The following is a 22,390-nucleotide window of genomic DNA, read 5'->3' as shown; positions in this document are numbered from 1 at the left end:
CACTTCTTTCAGCCTGCACACACCTTAGCACTTGCTCTCTCAAAATACAATCCAAGAACTATTCCACACATGCACATATATGTTATTAACCACAAATGTCTAGGTGAACAAACAGCATCTTTCCCTCTCTTGAAAATGAAATGGTTCTGTACTTCCTCAGACCTGCAGTGCCAGGCTAATTACAAGTGAGAGAAAAACCCCTTCAGAAAAAGAGCCGTTTAAGATGTGTATCTAACAAGTGGCAACCTTGCAATCTTGCTCTCGCTGAAAAGAACATGAGTAAACCCTTCCTGACTATACCACTAGAGGAAAGTTTTAATAAAAACTAATTAAACTACAAAAATCCCAAGTGGTTAGCTGATTTTAGGGGCTAAATTTCTGGCAATTCTAATTATCCTCTTGTGGCTTCACTTAGTGTTTCACAACCATGACAGATGACAATGAAAAACTGCAGTGAAATTCATCCTCCCTGACACCATGCTAAGCACTCGCCTCTCCCTCTCCAAGTAAAATCAATACCATGTTTGAGTAAACACGGTTACAGCTTTATTAGGATGTCTCGCTTGTTCTGTAACAGCTACTTGAAGCTGTAGTAACAAATCGACTCAACTCAGTTAAACCTAGAGAGCTGAGTAAGAGGCTCATCGATAAGGTTGTTATAAAAATAAACTGCAGGAGATCAGAAGGCTGGAACAAACAGCCTGGTAAACGTCAATATTTCTGCTTCCAGAGAATGACAGAACCATGAGATCATGGATAAAATGGTTCAGAAGCCTACTTTTACGTTATTTATAAAATGGCCATGTGCTGAATGCATTTCACTGCCCATGGACATCCCCCTGACACAAACCACTTCTTTTCTAACCCCGAGCATGAATTATAAACCAGGCAAAGTGGTCAGCATTGGTATTGCTGTCCCTGTCCCTCCTGTTTTCTTTATATTTGTATTTATGGACACAGTTTGAATGCACTGAATTTCTGCAAGGATCACTCAGATGGGCGTACGCATTCCTTGGTCTGTGGTTATACAGGCTCCTGTTTTCGAGTGGGATTTCATCTCTTTTGCCTCTTTAAATCTCTGGCACAGTCCTGGGTTGATACCAATCATTTACTGATCACCCATAACAGTAACGTCCCTCAAGCAGAGTTAGATGAGCGTCAAACTGACCTGCAAGCACTGCTACTACTGCTTCCAGCTGGGACTATGTTTTTTTCTATTATTTAATTTTTACTGTAACCATGCCATCTTCCCACTTCAACTAAGAACCTGCTTCAGTAGGGGGAAGTGAATAAATTATGGCAGACGTAGACTGAGATGAGATTTTAGGAAGAAATGTTTTCTTGTGAGGGTGGGCAGGCCCTGGCCCAGGCTGCCCTGAGAAGCCGTGGCTGCCCCATCCCTGGAGATGTTCCAGGCCAGGTTGGATGGGCCTTTGGGCACCCTGATCCAGCGGGAGGTGTCCCTGCCCATGGCAGCGGGTGGAACTGGACGGGCTCTGAGGTCCCTTCCAACCCCAACCATTCCCTGCTGCTATGATTCTGTGATTATTTAACAGAGGCAGCTGCAAGTCAGCGAGGGTCCCGCTAACCCCATAGCCTGGAAAGTACCTTCATGGCCATTGTGGCAACCTCCATTGTATCACAGCCAGTCTTATTAGATGTGAAATATAGGACATCACTCAATGTATTTTTACATCCCATTGTGCGTTCTTGTATCTCCTGCGAATACAGCATCAGCCTCATCTGACACAATCATTTCTTAGGGGACTACATCCTACCCTGATTCCCAGGGGAATGTTCTTGATGATCCAATCTGACTAGTGCCTCTGTCTCTGCTCAGAATACATTAAAATAACACAAATATTACCAACATTCTACAAGCAAGGTAATAATAACTCATTAAAGTAATTCCTAACCTTCCACACGCACATTTTCTTTATCATTACATGATTTTCTAACACATGACACATTAACACAGAATGAAATGTTATGAGGCTGGGGATAGCAGGCATGACAAAGTATTCTAAATGGTGATGATTTGCTTTGAGGCGTTGAGTCAATTTGTAATTGTCCCATAGCCATCACAGCAAAAACTGGAACTTTATAATTGGGTTTGAAAGCCTATTTTTAACACAGTAGGTTTGTTTTTTAAAACGTACACAACCTATTTGACGTTTATTTCTCACGAAGCCTGTCCAGAATGTCATTGCATTTATGGGGAGGTAAATTACGCCTTTTAAAAGCCAATTTTGCAAACTATTAATCCTCTTGCTGTGTATTGAGGCTCCTTAACACTGACAGTGGCACTGACAGAACAGAGCCCCAGCAGCAGAACGATCAGGTCCTGCTTCAGGCTAATTAGAAACTTATGAGGGTTTTTAATTCCAGACACTGATCCTTTTCAAGGGATCTCTCACTTTGACATGATATTTAAAAATGACAGCACTTAGACCTACGTTTGGCCTCATGTTAATTCTGCTCTGTATCTTTCTGGATTGTCTCTACACTGCACAGGTGAAAAGGTGAATTACCATGTTTAAGTTACCGCATGTTGATAAAAAATACATATGTAATAAGGTTAAGACGAATAGTTAGAAACCAAGAACATGGTAGCGATTAAAACAAAACAATTAAGCCAGATTGGATCACAATTAAATTAGACTTGGACAGCACTTGCTACCAGTTTGAAACACAATGCCAGCACAGGAGGGTATTATTCTCAAAGAAATAATTTTGAATGGAAACTGGTAAAAATCAGGGAATTGAAAAGTGAACAGGAAGATGCCACGTTTGTCCTGAGTGCTATCTGTGCTAACGGTTTTGTTTATGGAGCCCCAACTCAGGCTCTGGACAGTTTCTAAGTTGTGCCCGTAATGAATAACTGTGCGCCTTTGGCTGAGATGGGGGGAAATCCACTAGGGGTGGATTTGTCTGGGAATGTTCTAGCGTGGAGAAGGTCAGTCACAGAGATAAGGTGGCCATCTGCTAGCTGGGGCTCAGAGGTGATGGTTACCGGAGTCAGAAATGCCATTGGAGCACAGGGGCAGCAAGGCCCAGTGCCGACAAGTTACCCCAGCGAGCACGGCTCGATGCCCTCTCTGCCGGTCAGCGGTTAAGCTCGTGTGTGAAACAGGAGCATTAAAGATGGGCAACGCAGGCTGTCAGTCAGACGCTGATGGCATTTAGGAGATATTTTTATTTCAAAGCCTCATCTCTTCTCAGCCACGATCTCAGTAACAACAGGATTGCTCAGAGGCAATTAGCCACCCATGTTGTCTAAATGAGGACTGAGTGTGTGCTGATTTCTGTTAGAGCAGTTATCTTCACTTCAAAGCAAAGGCAGAACAATCCAAAGCAGAATCCCCTTGTTTTTTGCTCAGGAAGATAAATTCCATAGCAAAAATAAGCCGTAACAAGTTACATCACATCCATATTTGATTGATAGCACCAAAAAAGTGCCCCTCACTCCCAGCTGGCAAATGAGATCACATCGCCGAGCCCCGGTGCTATCAGAAGGCAGCACTTCACAGCAGTGATGTTTCATCCACAGCATTCCTCTCTATCAAATGTGATTAAAAATGAAGACAACTTCCCAAGGTATCTGTAACACGGATAAAAACCTTACACAAATTAAAGACCGCTCTAAGTGGATTAGGCAGCTTCTGACATCATGCTCCTGCTGCTCAGTAGAGAACTGTTCCCAGTTCCTTCACTCCTCTTTGAATAAATCCGGAACGGTTTGGGAGTGGCCGGTACTGGAGGAAGGGCAGCTCTTACACCACAGTTGAAAATACAGCTATTCAGAGGAATATTGTATTTCTCTGCAGTTTTTTTAGTGAAAACAGATTCTTCCACAATCTTAGAGCCCTACAAATCCATTAAGGAACTTTCTTTTTGATACAGTTACAAGCTCATTCATAATTTGGTATTGACAAACCCTTCAGACCCGCTGCCCCTGCTGCAGGCACCGCCAGAGCTTTTTGGCGCGTCGAGCACTCCTCATACGGCCACTCAACAACAATCCACAGGAACTTGTTTCACGTCTCATACATGCACTCGCCTCCCTCCAACAACTCCTTTGCACCAAATACAGAAGGGACCTATCAGACAAAGCCATGGATATAGATCATCCTAGCCCTGGGTCATATTTACCGTGGGAAGCTGGAATTACCATTGTATAAGCTCCATTTTTTAATTCAATCAGATTCTACCCTTTAGCCACCAGCGCTGCCCTCTGAAGAGACTGAGGTGCATTGACAGAAAAGCAGGAAAAGGCACCTGGAACCGAATTCCTATGGGATAAGAACTCATGGGATCATAGCACAAGTGAGGGTGGAAGGCACCTCTGGAGGTCACTTGCTCCAGCCCAGGTTTAAAGCAGGGTCAACTCCAAACATTTTAAATCCTACCTAGAGGATTCTTTATTTTAAGGATTCTGGATTCTTTCCATAAATGATTGATTCTGCACAACAGCAGCATGAGAACAACTATACTGTACTCAATCCTGTTTCCACTTTATCAATACTACTACACTTGTTTAAATCCACCGGCTTCAAAGTTCCCAAGTCATACTGGTATGTTCAGAAACAGAACCAGACCTTTAGTAAAAAAAAGTTTCTGAATCAAACTTTAACAGCAGAGGAGCAACAATGAGTAGTTATTCTATGCCCTATGGGTTCTTTGCCAACATACATTTCTATTTCTTGTGCTGTGTTTTTATATACATACATCTATGTGTATGTGGAATATGTTCAAAAAGTGGTTCATATTGAGGATCATATTTTACCATTTCAATAATGTAGAAGCATGCCCAATATTACCTGGCCCTGCAATCAAAGCTGTCTGCCACTCTATAGAAAATCATTTGTGTTTACCTTACATAAGCAGGCTAAAACTTGAACAACATGATGACCTTTAGGCAGACTCTTAGGAGTCCAAGGCCTTTATCCAATTTGTAGAGGCATTTAGATTAAGATGGGAAAATAATGTTTCAAGTTAACCTCTATATTAAGAATGAGGGAATGGCTTTATTGAGCCAGTTCGGCAAGAGAAGCAGAAACAAGAGGAGGGAATTATCTCCACTAAGGCCTGTGGTGTCTAAAGATAAGGATGCCACGAGGCACACTCGGGCAAGGACACGTACAAAAGATGACAATTCCTCTTTTGCTGTTGTCCCTATCTTTGTTGGAATGGTGCTCCCATAGCTGAGACAGCAGTTGGCCATCTCATAAGATTCACGCTGGGTTTAACGCAAGAAAGAGAGAGACCAGCTCATTCTGTGAGCATCTGCACTGAAAATGTTCAGAATGCAGCTTCCAAACGCTAGCTTGCAGCTTTACAAGATTCCTCAGCACAGGAAAGCTGCAATGGGAGTTTTAAATGACTGGTGGTTTGAGCTCCTGACCTTGGCTTTGATACCAATGGAGGCAAATCACTATCAGCATGCACTTGGCACTGTACAAAGAGCCCCTTCCATCCTGGGATTCCCTTTCACTGAGAAAGGCATAACATCTTTATAACATGGGGATAAGTCATTACACTTGCTGTGATTGTTCTGCCACTGCTTCTTCACGTGACTTTCAGATGACCTGTGGTTACAGTTCATCCTCTTGTCCTTTTCATGCAGTAGGTGACTAAATCACAAGTCAATATATTTGAATTGACAGAACCTGAAGAAACACTGATTGTACAACTTCTCCTATTAATTTCTTATGAACTCTACCCAGTTCCACTCAGCAGACAGATTCCAGGGGAGAGATTTTGCAGGGAGCGATGGCAGTAACTATGAGGAGAGATGCTTACTGCCTTCATCACTTATGGTGGTGATGCCAAAGGGGAGTCCAAACAGAAGGCAGATCTACTCTGGCTCAAGAGAGCAGGACGGCATAAAGAAAAGCATAAGATGATAAAACTCTCCATATTTCAGTCTGTTGATTACCATTTAATATGCTTTGATTATCATTATTGCAAAGGTTCAAACTGAGGATGACTAGAAACAAGTGTTAATTTAACAAGTAATAGGATGTTCCCCAAACTCCACAAACGAAGGCTGTAATGCCATTACGAGGACTCTTGTGACATAAGCTGTGTCAGCCAAGCTCAAGTGATTCATCAATGTCATCAGAACCCAGAGGTGAAATCATGACTTCAATTTATGGATATTCCAGGGATTTACAACCCCAATCCGGTGGTAACTCCGGAATCCCCAAGAGGTGATGAGATGCTACACTGTAAATAATTATTGCTTAAACTTCTGAAAGGTAGTAGCGCTGCTGGCAAGCAATAAGGGCAAAACTCTGTTAGTATTGTTTGGAGAAGAGTTTTTAGCATAAAGACACCTGCAGTGATTTTAAACCCCAGTTTCTCATTCATGCATTCAGCATCCGGAGTGGCAGATGCCTGCAGTAAGAGGCAAGAAATCCAGAGATATTGCTGGTGCCAATTCAATAAAAACACATTTTGACTGAAGAATGTGGTTTATTTCTTGTTGCCAGCTGTCAGAGCGAGCTTGCTCTCCTTGGAGGCCAAGGGCTTCACATTCAAAGAAACCGAACTCATGAATCAACTCAGAACTGCAACTGCCCAGAAACTTTGTGTCTTTAAATTTTTTCATGACTTGAAGATTTCAAGACCTTAAGTAGAGAGATTCTAGCAAAACCCCAACTGATTTCTTATTTCCCACTTCCACACAGAGAAACACATGAGGAGGAGTTGGCCAAGCTGGTGTAACTATTAAGAAGGAATTTCCTTCCAATCTGTGAGCTACACCCCTGGAAGAGATTGCCTCCATCAAAGACCTTTCACAATACAAGAGTTTAACAAACCTGACCACCTGATGTAAAATAAATCCTGCTTGATGAGGTGAGCCCTCCTTATATCCCACATGCCCCTCTCAGCCAAGACATTACTCCAACAAAACTGCTATTGAGTCATGTTCATACACCGGTTCCAGAGAACTATGAGAAGCTTTGCCACGGGACTCTGGTTCTCCACTGTTTGCAGAGAGGAACTATATTTCCAGAGGAGTACATTATAACACTGAGCGCAGTTTTCAGTTAAAGGATGGATTTTGAAACATTTTACTACAAGGACACTAAAGTCAAACTATTACATGCGCTTTTGTCTAGGCAGTAATGACTTGATAGAAACCTCAAACTAAAGGAAGAGGCTAGAAGAACACTGCAAAGAATTGAATGTTCCCATTATAAAAAACCTGTGTGGACAATAACGCTGTGACTGGCTCAGTACTGAAACCAACAGAAGATACGCATGTTGAGGAGCATCACTGACATCACTCTGTAGGGCTGTCTAGTAAGGAGACACAAAGAACCTTTCCTGTTGCAGATAGGTACCTTGAAAACACGTGAGAAGTGCGAGACAGATAAAATACAGATGCTTCCCCCAAATGAAACACAGACCAAATCAAAGCCTACCCAGCCCAGTATCCCATTTCCTGCACATGGGGAGGGAAGCAAAGCGACTGTGAAGAAGGAGACTACAGTAAATAAGACCAGAATTAGCTGTGTATCTAGACTGATGGCTCTCAAATCTCCCATCTGGACTAAACTCAGGAAAATCTGTTCTCCGAGGAGAATAAACTACCAGTTTATTATTTATGGAGTGACAGGGGAGAAGTGAGATCCCTCAGAAGCTAATGGAAGAATTATGGATACTCTAAAGCTCATGTCGCTTTGTGAGTCATAGCAGGGAGAAATGCGGTGCAGAGAGAACCTGAGTGCACACGCTGCTTCTCAGGTGAGTGTCTGACCACACTGGGATTTCAGACAGACCGGCAACTGCTGAGCCAGCTTCCCTTAAAGAGGGAACACCAGCCGCAGTCCTTCCCTTCCCTGTTGTTGAGTGGGAACCGTAAAGTGCTGTGCTGTCCCTAGATTGCACTGTGCTTGTGCACTATGGAAAAGTGACAACACCTCAGTGCTGTTTGGGCGGGAACTGAGAGGAACCACGTGTGCCCATAATCAGTGACACCAGGCTGTTCTAGGATTCCCCCAAATGCACTGGCCCTTGCTCTGTCCAGACACATTACCTCAACAACAAAGGGAGCCAGTCTTTTGGAAGACCTGTTTTCTTTCCTTCATTTCTTCCCAACAGGGTTTAGAGTTTTACATATCATTTTTCCCCTTGAAGAAAGGAATCTCACAACCAGTCAGAGACCAGTCTGATGGGACGTGCCCCAACTCATTACACTGCTGGTGAAATAGAGCCTGACGTGGTTTACATCAGCCCGTCCATTAGGATGCTTTGAATAATGACTGAAGTCATTAGGATTTAGCCTTTCTAGAGACAAACAGCAGCTATGGCAGCACCAGGGAACAAGATGTAATTTAAAGAGGAAGGGTTAAAGAGAGGAGGCAGTTCTTACAGCCTGATTACTCAGTTGCCTTCCTGCAGCTAAACCAGGAAAGAACAAAAGTAGGATTTAAAAAAAGAAAAAGTCCTGATTTCAAAATGCCTAAAATGAAGCACAGAGAATGAATACAACCTGAGATAAGCGTGGCAGACACATGAGCAGCTTTTCCTGTGGACGCAGAGCTCAGCCTGTCTCTGCCGCACTGCCCACTTGGGCCCTACCTGGTGTTATTTCATTTTCAGGATCTGAAAACAAACCAGGTGAGGTCTTTTGTCTGTTTTTCCCAACAAGAACAGCAGCTCACGGGCACTGCAGATACACAGCACATGCACACAAGGACAAGCACCTGAAGAAGACCTTATTTATGCTATAGGCAGTGTTACTGGCTCAAATTCAGCCCTGTTTGCGATCGTGGAACAACAGTGACAAGCGTGCACTAGAAGGCGTATGAATAAGGTGACCTAACTTGTTTCCCTTTCTGATCCACAACAGCACAAAGCAGCGAGTAACAACACTCCCCATTTACAGCCAGATTGGAGCATATACTGAACATCTATCACTGGTTTAAGCAATGCATTAAGTGAGGGTGGATTTACTCACAAGTTTAAGATCAAGCCTATATTGAACACTTTCCTGAAGCAGGACAAAGCTCTGATGCTGTAATTTGTGAACACACAGCTCGTTATCCCCTCCAGAGCCACGAGCCCGAGCCCTGCAATTCTATTTATAAAGCCTCTTTGGTAATGTTTCCAGTAAATTAGCAACTAATAGAGCTCCTCACAGCTACCACGTGCTGGATATCGGAGCCTTCAGGATGCAACAGCGCATCACAGAGAGACGTGGATGAAGGGTACAGGGAACGACAGAATTTTTGGATTAGACTGGGGTTTGGCTTATATGGAATAATTTTTTAAAGCAGGCATAGACATAACATCCTCTTTTTCCTTAGAGCCTGTGCCAAAACAAATAGTAAGTTTGCAAATGGATATTAAGCAATGCCAGATATTTTCTGGGTTTGTTTTAACAAATTAACCCTTTGTGTTCTTTTCTGATGTCCAAATAATTGTATTGGAAGCAGATGTTCCACCCAAATTGACATGATCAGAAGACATCATGCTTGCTTATTAACATACTGTTTAATATTCACTACAACCTGTTTTAAAGAACAACAATGTGTTAACATTGAAGCCAGGAGGGATTTCTGTACACGATATAGTACTTGATGCAGCTTGTTTATGCAACAGTCTGACAGATACAATTAATCTCAGGGAAACGACCAGAGTACAGCATGATGGCATATTATTTTTAAAGTAATAGAGCACCCCTTCCCTTTGAAAATCAGAGCTTAATTAAATCAAATAACTTCAGGATGCAGAGAAAAGCTCTAGAAGAATGATGCTCATTCTGAAAGACAGCTAAATGAAAAATGGCAGATTTCATACAGAGAGAATAAGAGGACGAGCTCCAAATAGAGAAAGAAGTAAGAAATACCTCCAACAAACGCATCTCCAGCTCCATTGGTATCCACAATTTCACTCTGATCACTCACCAACACGGGGAAAGTCATCACTTCGTTTTCTGTAATGGAAGGGGAGAATAAAATGTTGAGTTACTTGCCAATATGACTTTGAAAAGCACAACAAACAGTGAAAATCCAAATAATTCAAAATTGGAGCGCTGACCTTTAACATGAGAATTTGGATAAAACTGGATTTGGCTTAGAATTCTGTATCAGTTGCATGGGGATACAGGAAAACATTCAGTTGAGTTATTTGTTATGGACATTTTCATTAATTACCTGCACCTCAATTTCTTTTCTTTATCTCCTAGTATAAAGGGAAAGAGAAAAAACGTAAATCAGGAGGATCAATTCAAAACACCCAGGCACATGGACAAGACAAAGAAGAAATGCATCTTGCCAGTGCCAGTGCTTCCCATTAGTTGCAGAGATGGGATGGAGCCTCCAAGCTTCCAAACGCTCAACAGAAATTGTTGCATTGTAAAAACCCAAATGCACATGAACTAAAATCAAGCTGTGAACTAAAAAGCAGGAACTAGTGTAAATCCAAGTGCTCTCAAATTACATCTTCTTAAAACACACACATATGTAAGGAGCCTTGCAGCTTGCCATCTGACTAGATTTGGTTTCAAGATTTCAATGACTTCACACTCACCCTCTTCCTTACTATTCCTTTTTTAAACAATGTTCCCTTCTCTGCAGCTCCAGGCCCTCTGCTGGCACTCGTTAAACCTATTGCAAGAAGTGGATACTACATATTGTCACCTCCAGCTCACCGCCACACCACAGCTCACCATAATTACACCACTTAGGTATGATAACTTTAGAGTTCTAGGGTTATAAATTTAATATATGCCACTAATTAATCAGCTATGGTTTCCCAGGTGGTAATGTCATAATGACGTGATAAAAATATAATTACCACCTTGTCACAATACCTTGTTAAAGTGTAAATTACCTCTGTAACAGAGCCAATGGAAGTTCTGCCTCTGGTAGTCAGCATGCATTAAACTGTCTCCGAGCAAACAGATTGTCCTTTGGCAGACAGCAGGAATTAAAAAGGGGAGGGGGAAGAAAAGCCTGTCAACCAGTGAAAACGAAAACCATCAGTGCTGTTTTCTTTTAAATTTTGATAAAAATAGAAATCAAATGGGAAATAGATCCTCCAACAGCTGAAAACTGGAGAGGAGTCATTTCTGCATTGTCCAGCAGCAGAGCAGATCATAAATATCACTCCTACACTGACGCAGAGAGGAGCAAACAAGGAAACCCGGTTTGGGAGGCACATAAAAGAATTCACAGCCTCAAAGCAGGCGAGTCTGTGTGCTGCAGAGGTACCAGAAGGATCCTGGTTTCTGTGAAATGCAGTGTATCAGCTCTACTGCTCCTCACCATCTGCTACCAAGTGAACCAGGCAGATATAATGATGCTGCCTCCAGAGGGAACTGTTGGCTGGCCCGCCAGGAGGGGAGGGAGGGGAGCAGCACCAACAGCCATCCAAGAGAGGCAAAGGGAAAAGGGTAATGGAAAACAGTAGATGAATATTCCAATTAAAGAACAGGTTTCCATCAGTTCTCAGCACTTCTGACTCTCTATCCTGTTAAGAAAGCTATTTAGAACCATGCTTCGATGCTGTGTTGTGCTCCTAAAACAGTCTCCAAAAGCAATGTTTTTTAGGAATTTTAACAGGATTCATTTGAATTGGAAATTGAGAAAGAGAGGTCTTGCATCAAACTCTGCCAGACGAGCAGAGCGTACTCACCCATTTCATGAGAAGTTATATACGATTTGCTGTAGGATAACACTAAACCAATGAACAAGGCGATGGCTCTGTTGAAGACACCCTGCAATAACCTAACCTGCCTCCTCCCCAGGTGTGTGCAGGCACTCACGGACACTGTGTGAAACAGAGACCCTGGCATCTGCATACAAATGTATGGGTTTGGGCACAGAGAGGAAATGGTGCACAGACACCATCCCTCAAAAGCTGTGAATGTGGTTTGCCATCAGGTAAGACTCTGTTGTAGCAAACTAACACAAATGCAAGGTCTCACCATCATGGTTCCCCTTGCTTTCCTTCCCCTGTCCTGACTCCTTCCCTCAGCTCCCTCTAGTACCTGCAGGTAAGTACCGCGCTACAAGCTCTATTATTTCTGTAGTGGGTGTACTTGTAAGTAACACAATCAGTCTGAAACCCCAAACACATCAAGGAATCCAGCTGGTAGGGGAAGAATCTCTTTTCACAGTTTTCCATCTCTGCCTGAGTCACACACACTGTCTCTGTTACTTCATGTATTTTCAAGAGGAACAATAACCTCCTACTTTGAAGGACTGAAGTTTCAGAAGCAGCTAACATGGTTTTGGAGCACGCTCTACATGATAAAGATATTGCCATCTGCACATCCAACAGGCAAAGTATCTGTCTTTAACCTTAGAAGAACTTCTACTAGCACAACAGAGTCTACAAAACTCTAGTTCACAATAACACATATTGGAAGTGACAACTAAATAATACTGAGGTGTGTGTTTTTTTTCTTTCCTTCACAATAAATGAAGTCAGAATCAAAGCTACCACTAATTTACCTTGTTATGTCTGTGTAATAGCATAAAAATAGCTACCATCTCTCCCTGATCTGTTTTGTAACAAGTAGGCACAACAGGGTGAACTGAGACAAAGCAGAAGTCTCCATTCTGAACACCCTTGTTTTGTGAATCTAATGTTTTAACTTCAACCTTGTGTGTGACCCGCTGTATTACAGAGCTCCCAAACCCATCCCAGCAAACAGAGACACCTTGGGTCAGTGCGCTGGTCGCCAGTAGCCTTGCTTTTCAAAGTCACTTCTGATCATATTTACCATTCTGAGAGCTTATGAAATAAAGATAATTACATAAGTGCTGTGAAGTCCAAGCACTGCTCCTCTGGGCATGGAAGCCAGTGCCCTATTTTTAAGCAATAACTATCTCCACTGGTAAACACGTTGGGATACAACACGTTCTGCTCAGACATCACTTCCTGGGAGCCTAGAATTGAGAGTGCAAATTGCAGCAAGGTGCCTATAATTCGGTAAATTTTAGTTATAAGCATTAATGTAATTTAAACTGTTGGGACTCAGCTCTCTCAATGATTTTACATTAACAAGGAGCTCAGCTGTTTTAGAATGATACAGAAACAATCAAACTCAAAAACTGATGGGGTGATTCCGCAGGCTGAAGACAATGCTCACAGAGGAATCAGAACAAACCAGCTAATTGGTAAATGTAGTTATTGTTAAGTTGTCACATTATGTACATAAAGATGTGAAAACTATCTCTGTTTTCCTCAGGCAAAACCATGCGCCAGCATGTGTAGCTTAAGATATTAGTGTAGATAAAGCAGGCTGGAGAGATGATAATTGGAGAGCGCTATTAATTGAAAAAACAGTGCTCCTGCCGTTCAGTTACACTTAAGCTCTGAAATGAACACAAGGCTGTTTCATGCTGTTACCCGAAACAATCGAACTCTGGTGATAGCTGCAAATACTACAGGTCTGTCTTCAAACCAAATTAGAATCTCAGACTACACATCTACTCTTGGTACAGTAATAAACACCAGCAAGCAATCATTACATCCAATTAGGCTGAGTACTTTCCTTAACTGGGTCATTTACCAGTCTCTCTTGCTCTTAAAAGTAGATTAAATGTGTAAACTTACATTTAATTACCTGTAACAGAACTCTTATGAGCAATGTGTTGGAGTGTCCTTAATTTTATACTAAAATAAAATAAAAGGAAGAAGGCAGTCCTAAAATACACCAAAACCATTGAGCTGTTTCCTCCACAAGTGTTTGATCTGTGGGCTGGTAGGGGCAGTGCAGATGCTTACAAGACGGAGACATGCTCATGTTCCTTTTGTGAGCTTCAATTTTGTAAAAACGCAACAACTGTGGAATCGGATTCTGTCCATCTCCTCCCCATCTCCACCCTCCCCAATTTTCCTTAGATCGGGGGCCAAAGTCAGATAAAAAGAAAGGAGAGAAAAGAAAGAGAGACAGGAAGAACATAACATTGAAACCTGACCTCAAATCCTATAAATGTGTTTCTGGGCAGCTCTAAGATGAGCAGCAATGAGGAAAGTGTTTGGAACAAGCCCACATTGGTCAGGATGGTTCTGAGCTCTCACCCGTCTCCAGAAAGCAAACCCAGAAGCCTACAGGCTCCAAGTCTCCAGGACACTTATACGTTTTTTAAAAATAATGAGTATAATAGCACTTTATCCTCATATTGCTAAGTACGAAGGCAGCTGTTGCTGTACCGCACACAGAGACGCCACTCGATAACGTAAATGGAACAGATAGTGCAACTCTCCCATTGCACCAGCACAGCCCTGCCCAAAGCGCAGCAAAAGGCAAGGCCCCATGTGCTGCAACCCTGTGAGAAATCCTTACAACTTCCTAGGATGCTGCATTTCAAACCTGGCAGTGCAGATTCAGCCTGTCATTCCCAAGCAAAACCACTCTGATGCCACATTTGCAGGCTGGGAAGTTCAGAGCTGCACTGGATGAGCGCAGCAGCCCCCGGCGCTCTCAGTGTGCACGCTCAGTTTGCCTCGCTTCTCATGCCAGCAGCTCCTCTCCTCCATCCAGCAATGAGTGTCTCTCGGCCTGGTGCTGTGGCCGTGCAGGGCTTGTCAGGAAAATAAAGGATTGATTTGTGACGTCAAGCAGTGGAATGAGCAAGATGCAAGCCAGCCACGTGCTTTGGGATCTTCCTAATAAAACATTTTAATAACACACAACAAATGATGCTTTGTTCTAATGAATTGACTATATAGCCGAGAAAACTTTGTAACTACTAATACAGAAGCTGTTAAGCCTTTACTGCTGAAAGAAGAATGTCATCCCGAACAAGTTATAGAGTAGGTGTCATTTATAACACATTTATATGTCTATGGTGTGATACAATTAATGCAAATATTAATTTATTTCCATTATGAAAGACACAAATAATGCAATTAGGCTGAAATTCTTCTTGCATCTTCCTAAGTTAAAGTAAATCCTTGTAACTGTGCTGGCCAGGATGCAAAGACCATCCCTCAGAGGCAGGGAGGTCATTTTCTGTAGAAACTGAGACAGAACATGATCCTGAAGACTCTGGCCCTTCTGTGGCTACACTCATGGTCCCATAGATACCTGCAGGGGAAAGGATGGTGTGCAGACCCCTCTTCCCTTTCTCCTAGGACATAAAGGTAATACAAAGACATTCAGTGATATCTATCTTCCCTTCCTAGACCTCCTCAGACATGTACACTGCTCCATTTCGTAGTCAGGAGTGGCTTTATTCAGTTAGATTTGTAGCATCTAAGTAAGTGTGATTCATAGGATTAGAGTTCATAGAGGGAAGAAGGCTCCTCCAAAGGAGCTCATACACATCACCTGATAGCAGTGATGTAAAATTAAATACTTTTTGTACCCAACATGTACCCTCTAAACCCACCCCCAATTCTGTCCATGCACTTGTTAATTCAACATCACTTCTTTCAAATAACTCTTGATTCATGCCAGCGCAAGACCCAACTCAGGAATCTGCATCTAGTTACCACAATTGTAGAAGAGGTACCAGCATCAGCTTGTGCCTCAGGAACAGCTTCTACAGCCCCAGACATGGTTTGTTTGCTCCACAGGAGGTGCGGGAGCCACTTCAGCATCAGCATTTTCTGTATCATCACGGCCGCTGCTGTGAGCTGAAGCTCCACTTTATTTCTCAATATTAAACAATCCTTTGTTTGCACAAGTAAACAAATCACTCTGACTGTGTCTAAACGTGGGGAAGGAAGAGGTCAACAGAAAATACTATTTTTGCTTCAGTTTGGTATTAATATAACATTTTTTAATATATATATACACACACACACACATATACGAAAAAGCTGTCCTAAAGAACAAGGGATGAATTTTTCTGGCATGTGTCACAATGTTTAAGGTTTAGAGTGGCCCTGAACTCTGTTGAAAAAGCCTTCCCGAGCACACGCGAGTATTGCCTTCTGCCCGCTGGGCACTGACTACAGCGGAAGCTGAAATTGCGCCCACCGAACTGCCAGAACACATGCTCCTCTGTCTTGCACGGCTGCTGAGGACATACGGTCATGTTCAGAGCTAAACCCTGCTCCTGTGATCGCTGGCTGGACCAGGCAAGGGGCTGAGGGCTCAGGAAAGCAAAGGGTATGAAGGCAAAGGCATCGAAATCCAAACAAGCTCAAAACTTTGGCAGATGTTTCACTGATTCAACACAACTGTCTTGGAATTGCTGTGAAGAGCTTGCATCAAAATCAGTTCTGAAGCCAGCAGAGAAGGGTCACAGTAAATGGAATTCACGTATGGCATGACCCAAGTATCTATGGAGAATACGCTCTACCACAGCGAGCCTCACCAGTGACGATACGGGTGACACAAACCCAGGTCTGGCCTTGGACTGTAACAAGTAGAAACACGCATGGTAAATCTTGCAGGCGTTGGTTTTTCAGTGTACATCACATTGGATCCTTACATGTAAAAATCCAGCTATTATTTTTTGAGTGGTATATGGGAATGGGAAACACAACCAAATCTATTTCTGTCTGTAAGTCGGTAGCTCAGGAATTGAAAAGATGCACAAATGCTGACAGCTGGAATGTCTAATGAAAAGAACACATCATGTATGTATGTCCAAGTCACACTGACACGTATGTTCTAGCTCAGACATGCTCTCCAACTTCTGAACCTCAGCTAGCGGGGACTGTGCCAAAATGAAGCCTCTTCTAATAGACCGAGCACTGCACTCACTGCTTGCCCTGACCCACACGCTTGCAGGAACCCATGTGTACGTTTGTACTTCACACCATGGTATTCCACAGGCAGATCTTAAACCACTGCCTCGCTGAAACATCAAAACGTTGTCCTGTAGGAGAGTTTTCTGACAAATATCAACCAACAGTCAGATCAAAGCAATTCCTACTCAAAAGCTTATCGGGGCATATTGGCTAAAAAATGGAGAAAGACACGTTCTAATTCGATTTTGAGTAGGACAAACCTGCATTATGCCTCCCATTTTCTATACATCAGGCATATTGCCCTGGCGGGGCACACACACCTGTCAGAACTCGGCAGCTTCCTCAGCCAGACCTCAGCTTCAGTGAGGGGAGCACAGAAATCTCGTCATTTAAACAACTGCCAAGTTACGTGACAGCTCTGTTTATGCTACATGATAATCTGAGAAGCACGGGTCGTCAGCAGAGGCAGAAATGGGCCCAGGGCACTTCTATTTCACTTGAGCATCAGTAAGGCTGAAAAGAGAAGGAGCGAGCATTAGGTCACTCCGGAACAGCTCTGAGGGAGTTTTTTCTTCTGGGAGAATTTATATTTAGTTTCATAAATAAAATCAGTCCATCGCAATGAAAGAGACAACCTTCCCTAGAAACATCACTAAAAATAAGTTAATGTGTGTATGTGTGTATATATATATATCTCCTTGTAAAAAAATAACTAATTGGTACTGGTTGGGCATCGCTGAGGCAGAGACACCCTAGAAATCTACAGCATTGCCTTTAGATATTCAAATTATGTGCAGAAAATTTAACGTTTCATCCTTCTAACTCAGAGCTCAGCTCTCCAACTTTCACAATTATCTTTTTCTTCTCATGCTGCATTTGTGAATTCTGTGTTGCCTTTAATTAAGATCTCCCCAGACTCCTTATTTACTTTTGAAGAATGAAACATGCTTGCTAAATGAATTTTCTCAGGCGTTTCCCAGTTTCAATCTCTTCGCAGATGTCGCTGCAGCGGAGGCTGAAATTTGTTCTAATCTCAGTGGGAAAATATTCTGCTTTTAAAACGCCAGTTCAAACCAGAGCAACTGCACTGGTTTTGATTGAACCCTTTAAGCATTGCGCCAATCTGGAAGGAGAATTTGGCCCAAAATGGCAGAGTTTATTTTTCCACTGCATTACCTGCAGATCATTTCTTAGACAATTAAATAGACCAAACACTGATCTCCATAGCATCACTTCACCAGTTTAAATATTACCAAGCATTGCTGGAAGGAGGGTGGTCAATCTGCCACCTTTTACATAATTTCATATACATTTTTGTGTTAATTATGCAACTTTGAATTCATACAATATTGACTGCACGGTTGGTAAATTCGTTTAGGTACAGTTCTTATAACAGCTCCCAGGTAACACACAGGTTTGACAGCACCTGCACTGCTGCCATTAAAGTAAATCCCAACCTATAAACACAGGCTGCTGGACAAACCCCAAATAACTGACCTAGAGATAAACCAAACATTTCCAGCCTCTGTATCTGCAGAACCTTGTCAAACTCCCACCATTGCCTGTCAACTCTCTGTTACTTGTCTTTAAAGTATTACTCCTATAGCATTACTGCTAATCAGTCAGTTTTAAGCTAGTTCAGCTTATAAAACCCCACATACACACTGATCTTCTTTTTAAAAGCAATACCACATTAAAAATCAGATACACAAGAAAAAATTCTGGTCAGCCTACAGAGTGAGATCACTTGAAAAGTAACTTAAAAATGTGGAAAATGCTTATAACTTGTTCCTTTTAAACCCATTTCAGTAAAAACCATACACTTAATGGCTATTTAAACCCATTGCCTGCTTTTTTGTGCCATCTTTTCCTAAAGAAAATAAATCCAGAACAAAAAAATTAAGCCCTTCAACTTAACATTTCTGAATAAAACCTCTCCTCTTCTGAAGGAAATAAAATTAACATCTTTAACACTCAAATTGCCAAATTCATACTTGTACCAAGCTTTTAATCCTCTTTGCATCTGACTTTCTTTTCATTCCCCCTCTTTCCCTGGTCTGTCTCTGCTGCCTGTTGGTTGCTCCTGACGGTAGAAACGCCGGAGGTATTGGCTGGTGACCCGGCGGCCGACTGTAGCCAACGATACCAGCACAATTTGGGTTTTTATGCCAACAAAAACTTTGAAGGCTTCATTCTTTTTCCACATAACTATAAATCTGATCCGGTAGCTGCTACTGGGCAGCAGCAGAGGAGGGAGTAGAGGGCGCCAGGAAGGAACAGACTGACGTTTGGGGCAGGTTGTGCTGCTGAATGCACTTCTCAAACTTGACCTTTGAGCCTCTGTTGTCCAGTCTCTTATTTCCTTTCTCTGATTTTATTCTTAAATGCTGTACCTTTTGCATGTTCAGGCTCTAATCAGAAGAGCAGGGCCTTCCTCCTGGAGCTCCAACCTGTTATGAGTTCCCTGTTAATCAAACCCAGGGATCCACCAGTGCACCCAAGGGAGGAGGGCGGTGACTCCCTGCTGGTTCCTCTGATTCCAGCAAAGGGCGTGCTCCAACCCCTTCCTATACTAGGCTGACAGTTGGACTTGAAGATCTTAAAGGTCTTACCCCACCTTAACGATTCTATGACTCTATCCCTAGCAGTTTGGCTTCGCCTTGAAGAACCAAACTTCTTTTTTCTTTATCATCCATCTCTAATGTATTTTAATCTCTGCATTTACTTCCCTAAGCCATTTGAACTAACAGTTCCCCATGCTCCCATCTTCTAGCCCAGTGCAGTAACTGGCCCAGAAGCCAATGCACCACACACATCCCTGTATGAACAGCTAACGTGCTCTGCTTTGCTCCTTCAAATATCTGCTTTGGTTGTACATATGAAGACCACTTTATGGTTTCTGTATTTTACCTTTCATAACAACTGCTCCTTGAGTTTTGAAACGTTTGAGCTGTCTGGTTAAGCAGGAAATAAATAAATAAAAAACCAAAACCATCTTTAGGGTTTTTATAATTGGTTTTAGCCAAAAATAAAGATGTCAGTGGGAAAAGCAGACACTTATGTCCCACGATGCACCAGAGATTACAAGGAAATTGCATTTTTAGCACTCTAACTAGTGTTTAACTGCTCACAAATAGATTTTCATATTTTCATAGTAATTTACAGTGTAATAGGTAGTGCAATCTAATCCACCACAATGGCATAGTTTTTGACCAACTTGCTGTTGATAAATAATGCTGGTATTAGGTTATCAAGTTTTTTACAATTAAGTGGCTAAGAAAGCTGTTTATTGCCTTCCGCTCTACCCTCTGTTAATCAGATCGTTGTTGCAGATGTTCGTGTATGCTGCATTGATGTTTAATGGTGCATGATGCTCTAGGTGGTTCCCATAACCTTGCTTTGTCTACTATGAGCTGACTCAATTGATATGATAATAGAGAGAAGGGGTCTGAAACAAGCTGGGCTGTACTGGCACAATTTGCATAACCTTTAAATTTGCCATCATTTGGTGGCCAACTGCTCCTAAAGATTCTTATTTGGTTGTCAGCAAGGACAATATCCCGTGCCAACAGTGTTCTGCAGTCGGGCAGGTGGGGAGGGAAGGGGGGGCAGGCAGAGTTTACTGCACTTAGATGTTCTATTTGGAAGTGTACGATATTACCAAATCCACACAGCCAACACTTGGAGCAGAGTTCTGAGGTTCCATTCATGATCGATTGCTGTTAGCCACAAGTCACGGCTGGCATCCTCTCAGGCTCACAGTACAACATCTCAGCATCAGATTATGAGGGACACAAATATTTGGTTCCCCAGGCCCCTCTTGGACTCAGTTCTGCCTGCTGATGACCAGGGCAGCAGGGGAATCGGGATGGAATGAGAGGGCAGGGGGCACAAAGTAGCAGCCCAAAGCAAACAGCAGCGTAAGCAGTGTTCCTCGATGTCAGTCTGTGTTCTGATGACTCTGTGTGCTCTTTTTAAACAAACAGAGTATTATATTGTTCTGTAGGTACAGCCAAAGCCTAACAGGATAAAACCAGCTCATGTTTGCTGTATTCACTCACTCTGCTGGCTGTATATACTTCAAGTCAGTGCGGCTTACTTTGCTGACTTTATTATTTCTAACAAAGAAAACAGTTATGGTGAAACTAAGCCAGAGCCTGCTTCCATTCAGATGGGATCTGTGACATAAACATTAACTCTGTGGTATCCAGAGGTTTATATCCAAACTGCCCCTTCGTATTCCATATCCCGCCTAGATGGGCCATGGCCAGGCCAGTGGGATGTTACTACTGTGCACAGCCTGCTTTTCAGATATATTTAAACCATTCCCACTTCACTTCATCTGTAAAAACCTACACTGGAAATCACTGAGCCAAACTGATCGTAAGATCTCACAATTCCACTCTGAGATATTTAACTGCTTATGAGAGCTTCCTCCTCTTCCCCCCCATAGTGTAAACTGTAGATGTTTTATTATCTCAAACAAAATGAAACCTAAATTACCCAAACCATGTGAAAAGGACCCATTCCACCCTCCCCTTTGTCTGCTTTTCCCCCTAGTCAGGATTTCTGCTCTGACTCTCTCCTGGAACTAAGGATTTGTCTTCCACCCAGCCACCTCTTTCCTACAACTCCTACTGCACCTGGATGCTTCAGCAAAGAAACCATGAACCAAAGGGTCAGTCCCTGCCATTAATTGTTGGCCAGGGTCACTGTTCCTACTCACATTGCACTCTCCTTCCATTCCATGCCATTATTCTACAGTCACTCTCTGAGCAGGTGAAGATTAGAGGCTTGAAAACTTAAGTTCCATCATTTCTGGCCAAAGCATGGCATGGATAGCTACAATTTAAACTTTTCTACCATGTTCATTCAGCTGTAATCACAAGATGGGCAATAAAGCCTCTAAATTAAAGATGATAGGCCATCAGAGTCTGTAGGACACCTTTAGCAGAGACTCTGCTGCTCAGGCTCCTCTGTCGTGATCTTTTATGAAGTGAACTGCTGCCTCACAAAAAAAGGCTAAACCTGCCAAAATAATAGAAAAAAAAGATCTTTTACAGAAGATGCTCTGCCGAGGCGCCAGTGGTCACAAGGCCTGGTTCTCTATGCATTTGTTTGTAACAGACAACAAAGAAGATACCTTAAGGTGAAATGTATTATCAAATCCTTCAGCACACATAAAGTTCACTTCTGTATAACCTCTAGGGAGAGCACAAAAATGGAGCTGGAGACTGCAGACAAGGTACAACACATACAAAGACACACGGATCAGTACAAACGATTAATATTCATGAACGTTTTAAGTTCTCCATGGCCATAATCAATAGCCAATGAAGGTAATGAGATCTTCCCATTGATTTCAGAAGACACTGGGTTGCGTCCCAGAGACAATAACATCCTGTTCTTGGCGAATTCTCCAGCTGATAACACACACTGTGACATGTTGCTGCCACCTCCATCTGGAATTCCAGCAATGAACAAAAGATACTTTATCTTATTTCAAACTGTTTTTGCAAAACGAGCAATATACCATCATAAAACTCGATATGAAACACTTAATATCTCTAATTGGAGAGCAGGCAAGGCCACAACAGTTACTGGCGATGTTAACACCAAGATGAGCTCCAGAAATAAGACAATCCTTGTTTGTTTAAGAAAAAAATGCAATGTGTCATCCTCCCAAAAGGTTGAGATTCTGATTTCACTTTGAGCC

The 22,390-nt window shown here is 42.5% G+C and overlaps 1 protein-coding gene across 2 annotated transcripts in view; it reads right to left on the bottom strand.

Moving 5' to 3' along the window:
• Window positions 1-22,390, bottom strand: part of ADK (adenosine kinase) — a 244,012-nt gene that overhangs the window by 7,102 nt on the left and 214,520 nt on the right. For both annotated transcript variants that reach the window (XM_069863580.1, XM_069863581.1), the window contains exon 10: window positions 9,863-9,949. In XM_069863580.1, the coding sequence (XP_069719681.1) occupies window positions 9,863-9,949 (87 nt within the window). The remainder of the gene's footprint in view (window positions 1-9,862; window positions 9,950-22,390) is intronic.

This window comes from Phaenicophaeus curvirostris, chromosome 9 (genome assembly GCF_032191515.1).
Source record: "Phaenicophaeus curvirostris isolate KB17595 chromosome 9, BPBGC_Pcur_1.0, whole genome shotgun sequence".
NCBI lineage: Eukaryota > Metazoa > Chordata > Aves > Cuculiformes > Cuculidae > Phaenicophaeus > Phaenicophaeus curvirostris.
This window is presented reverse-complemented; position numbering and strand designations above follow the sequence as displayed.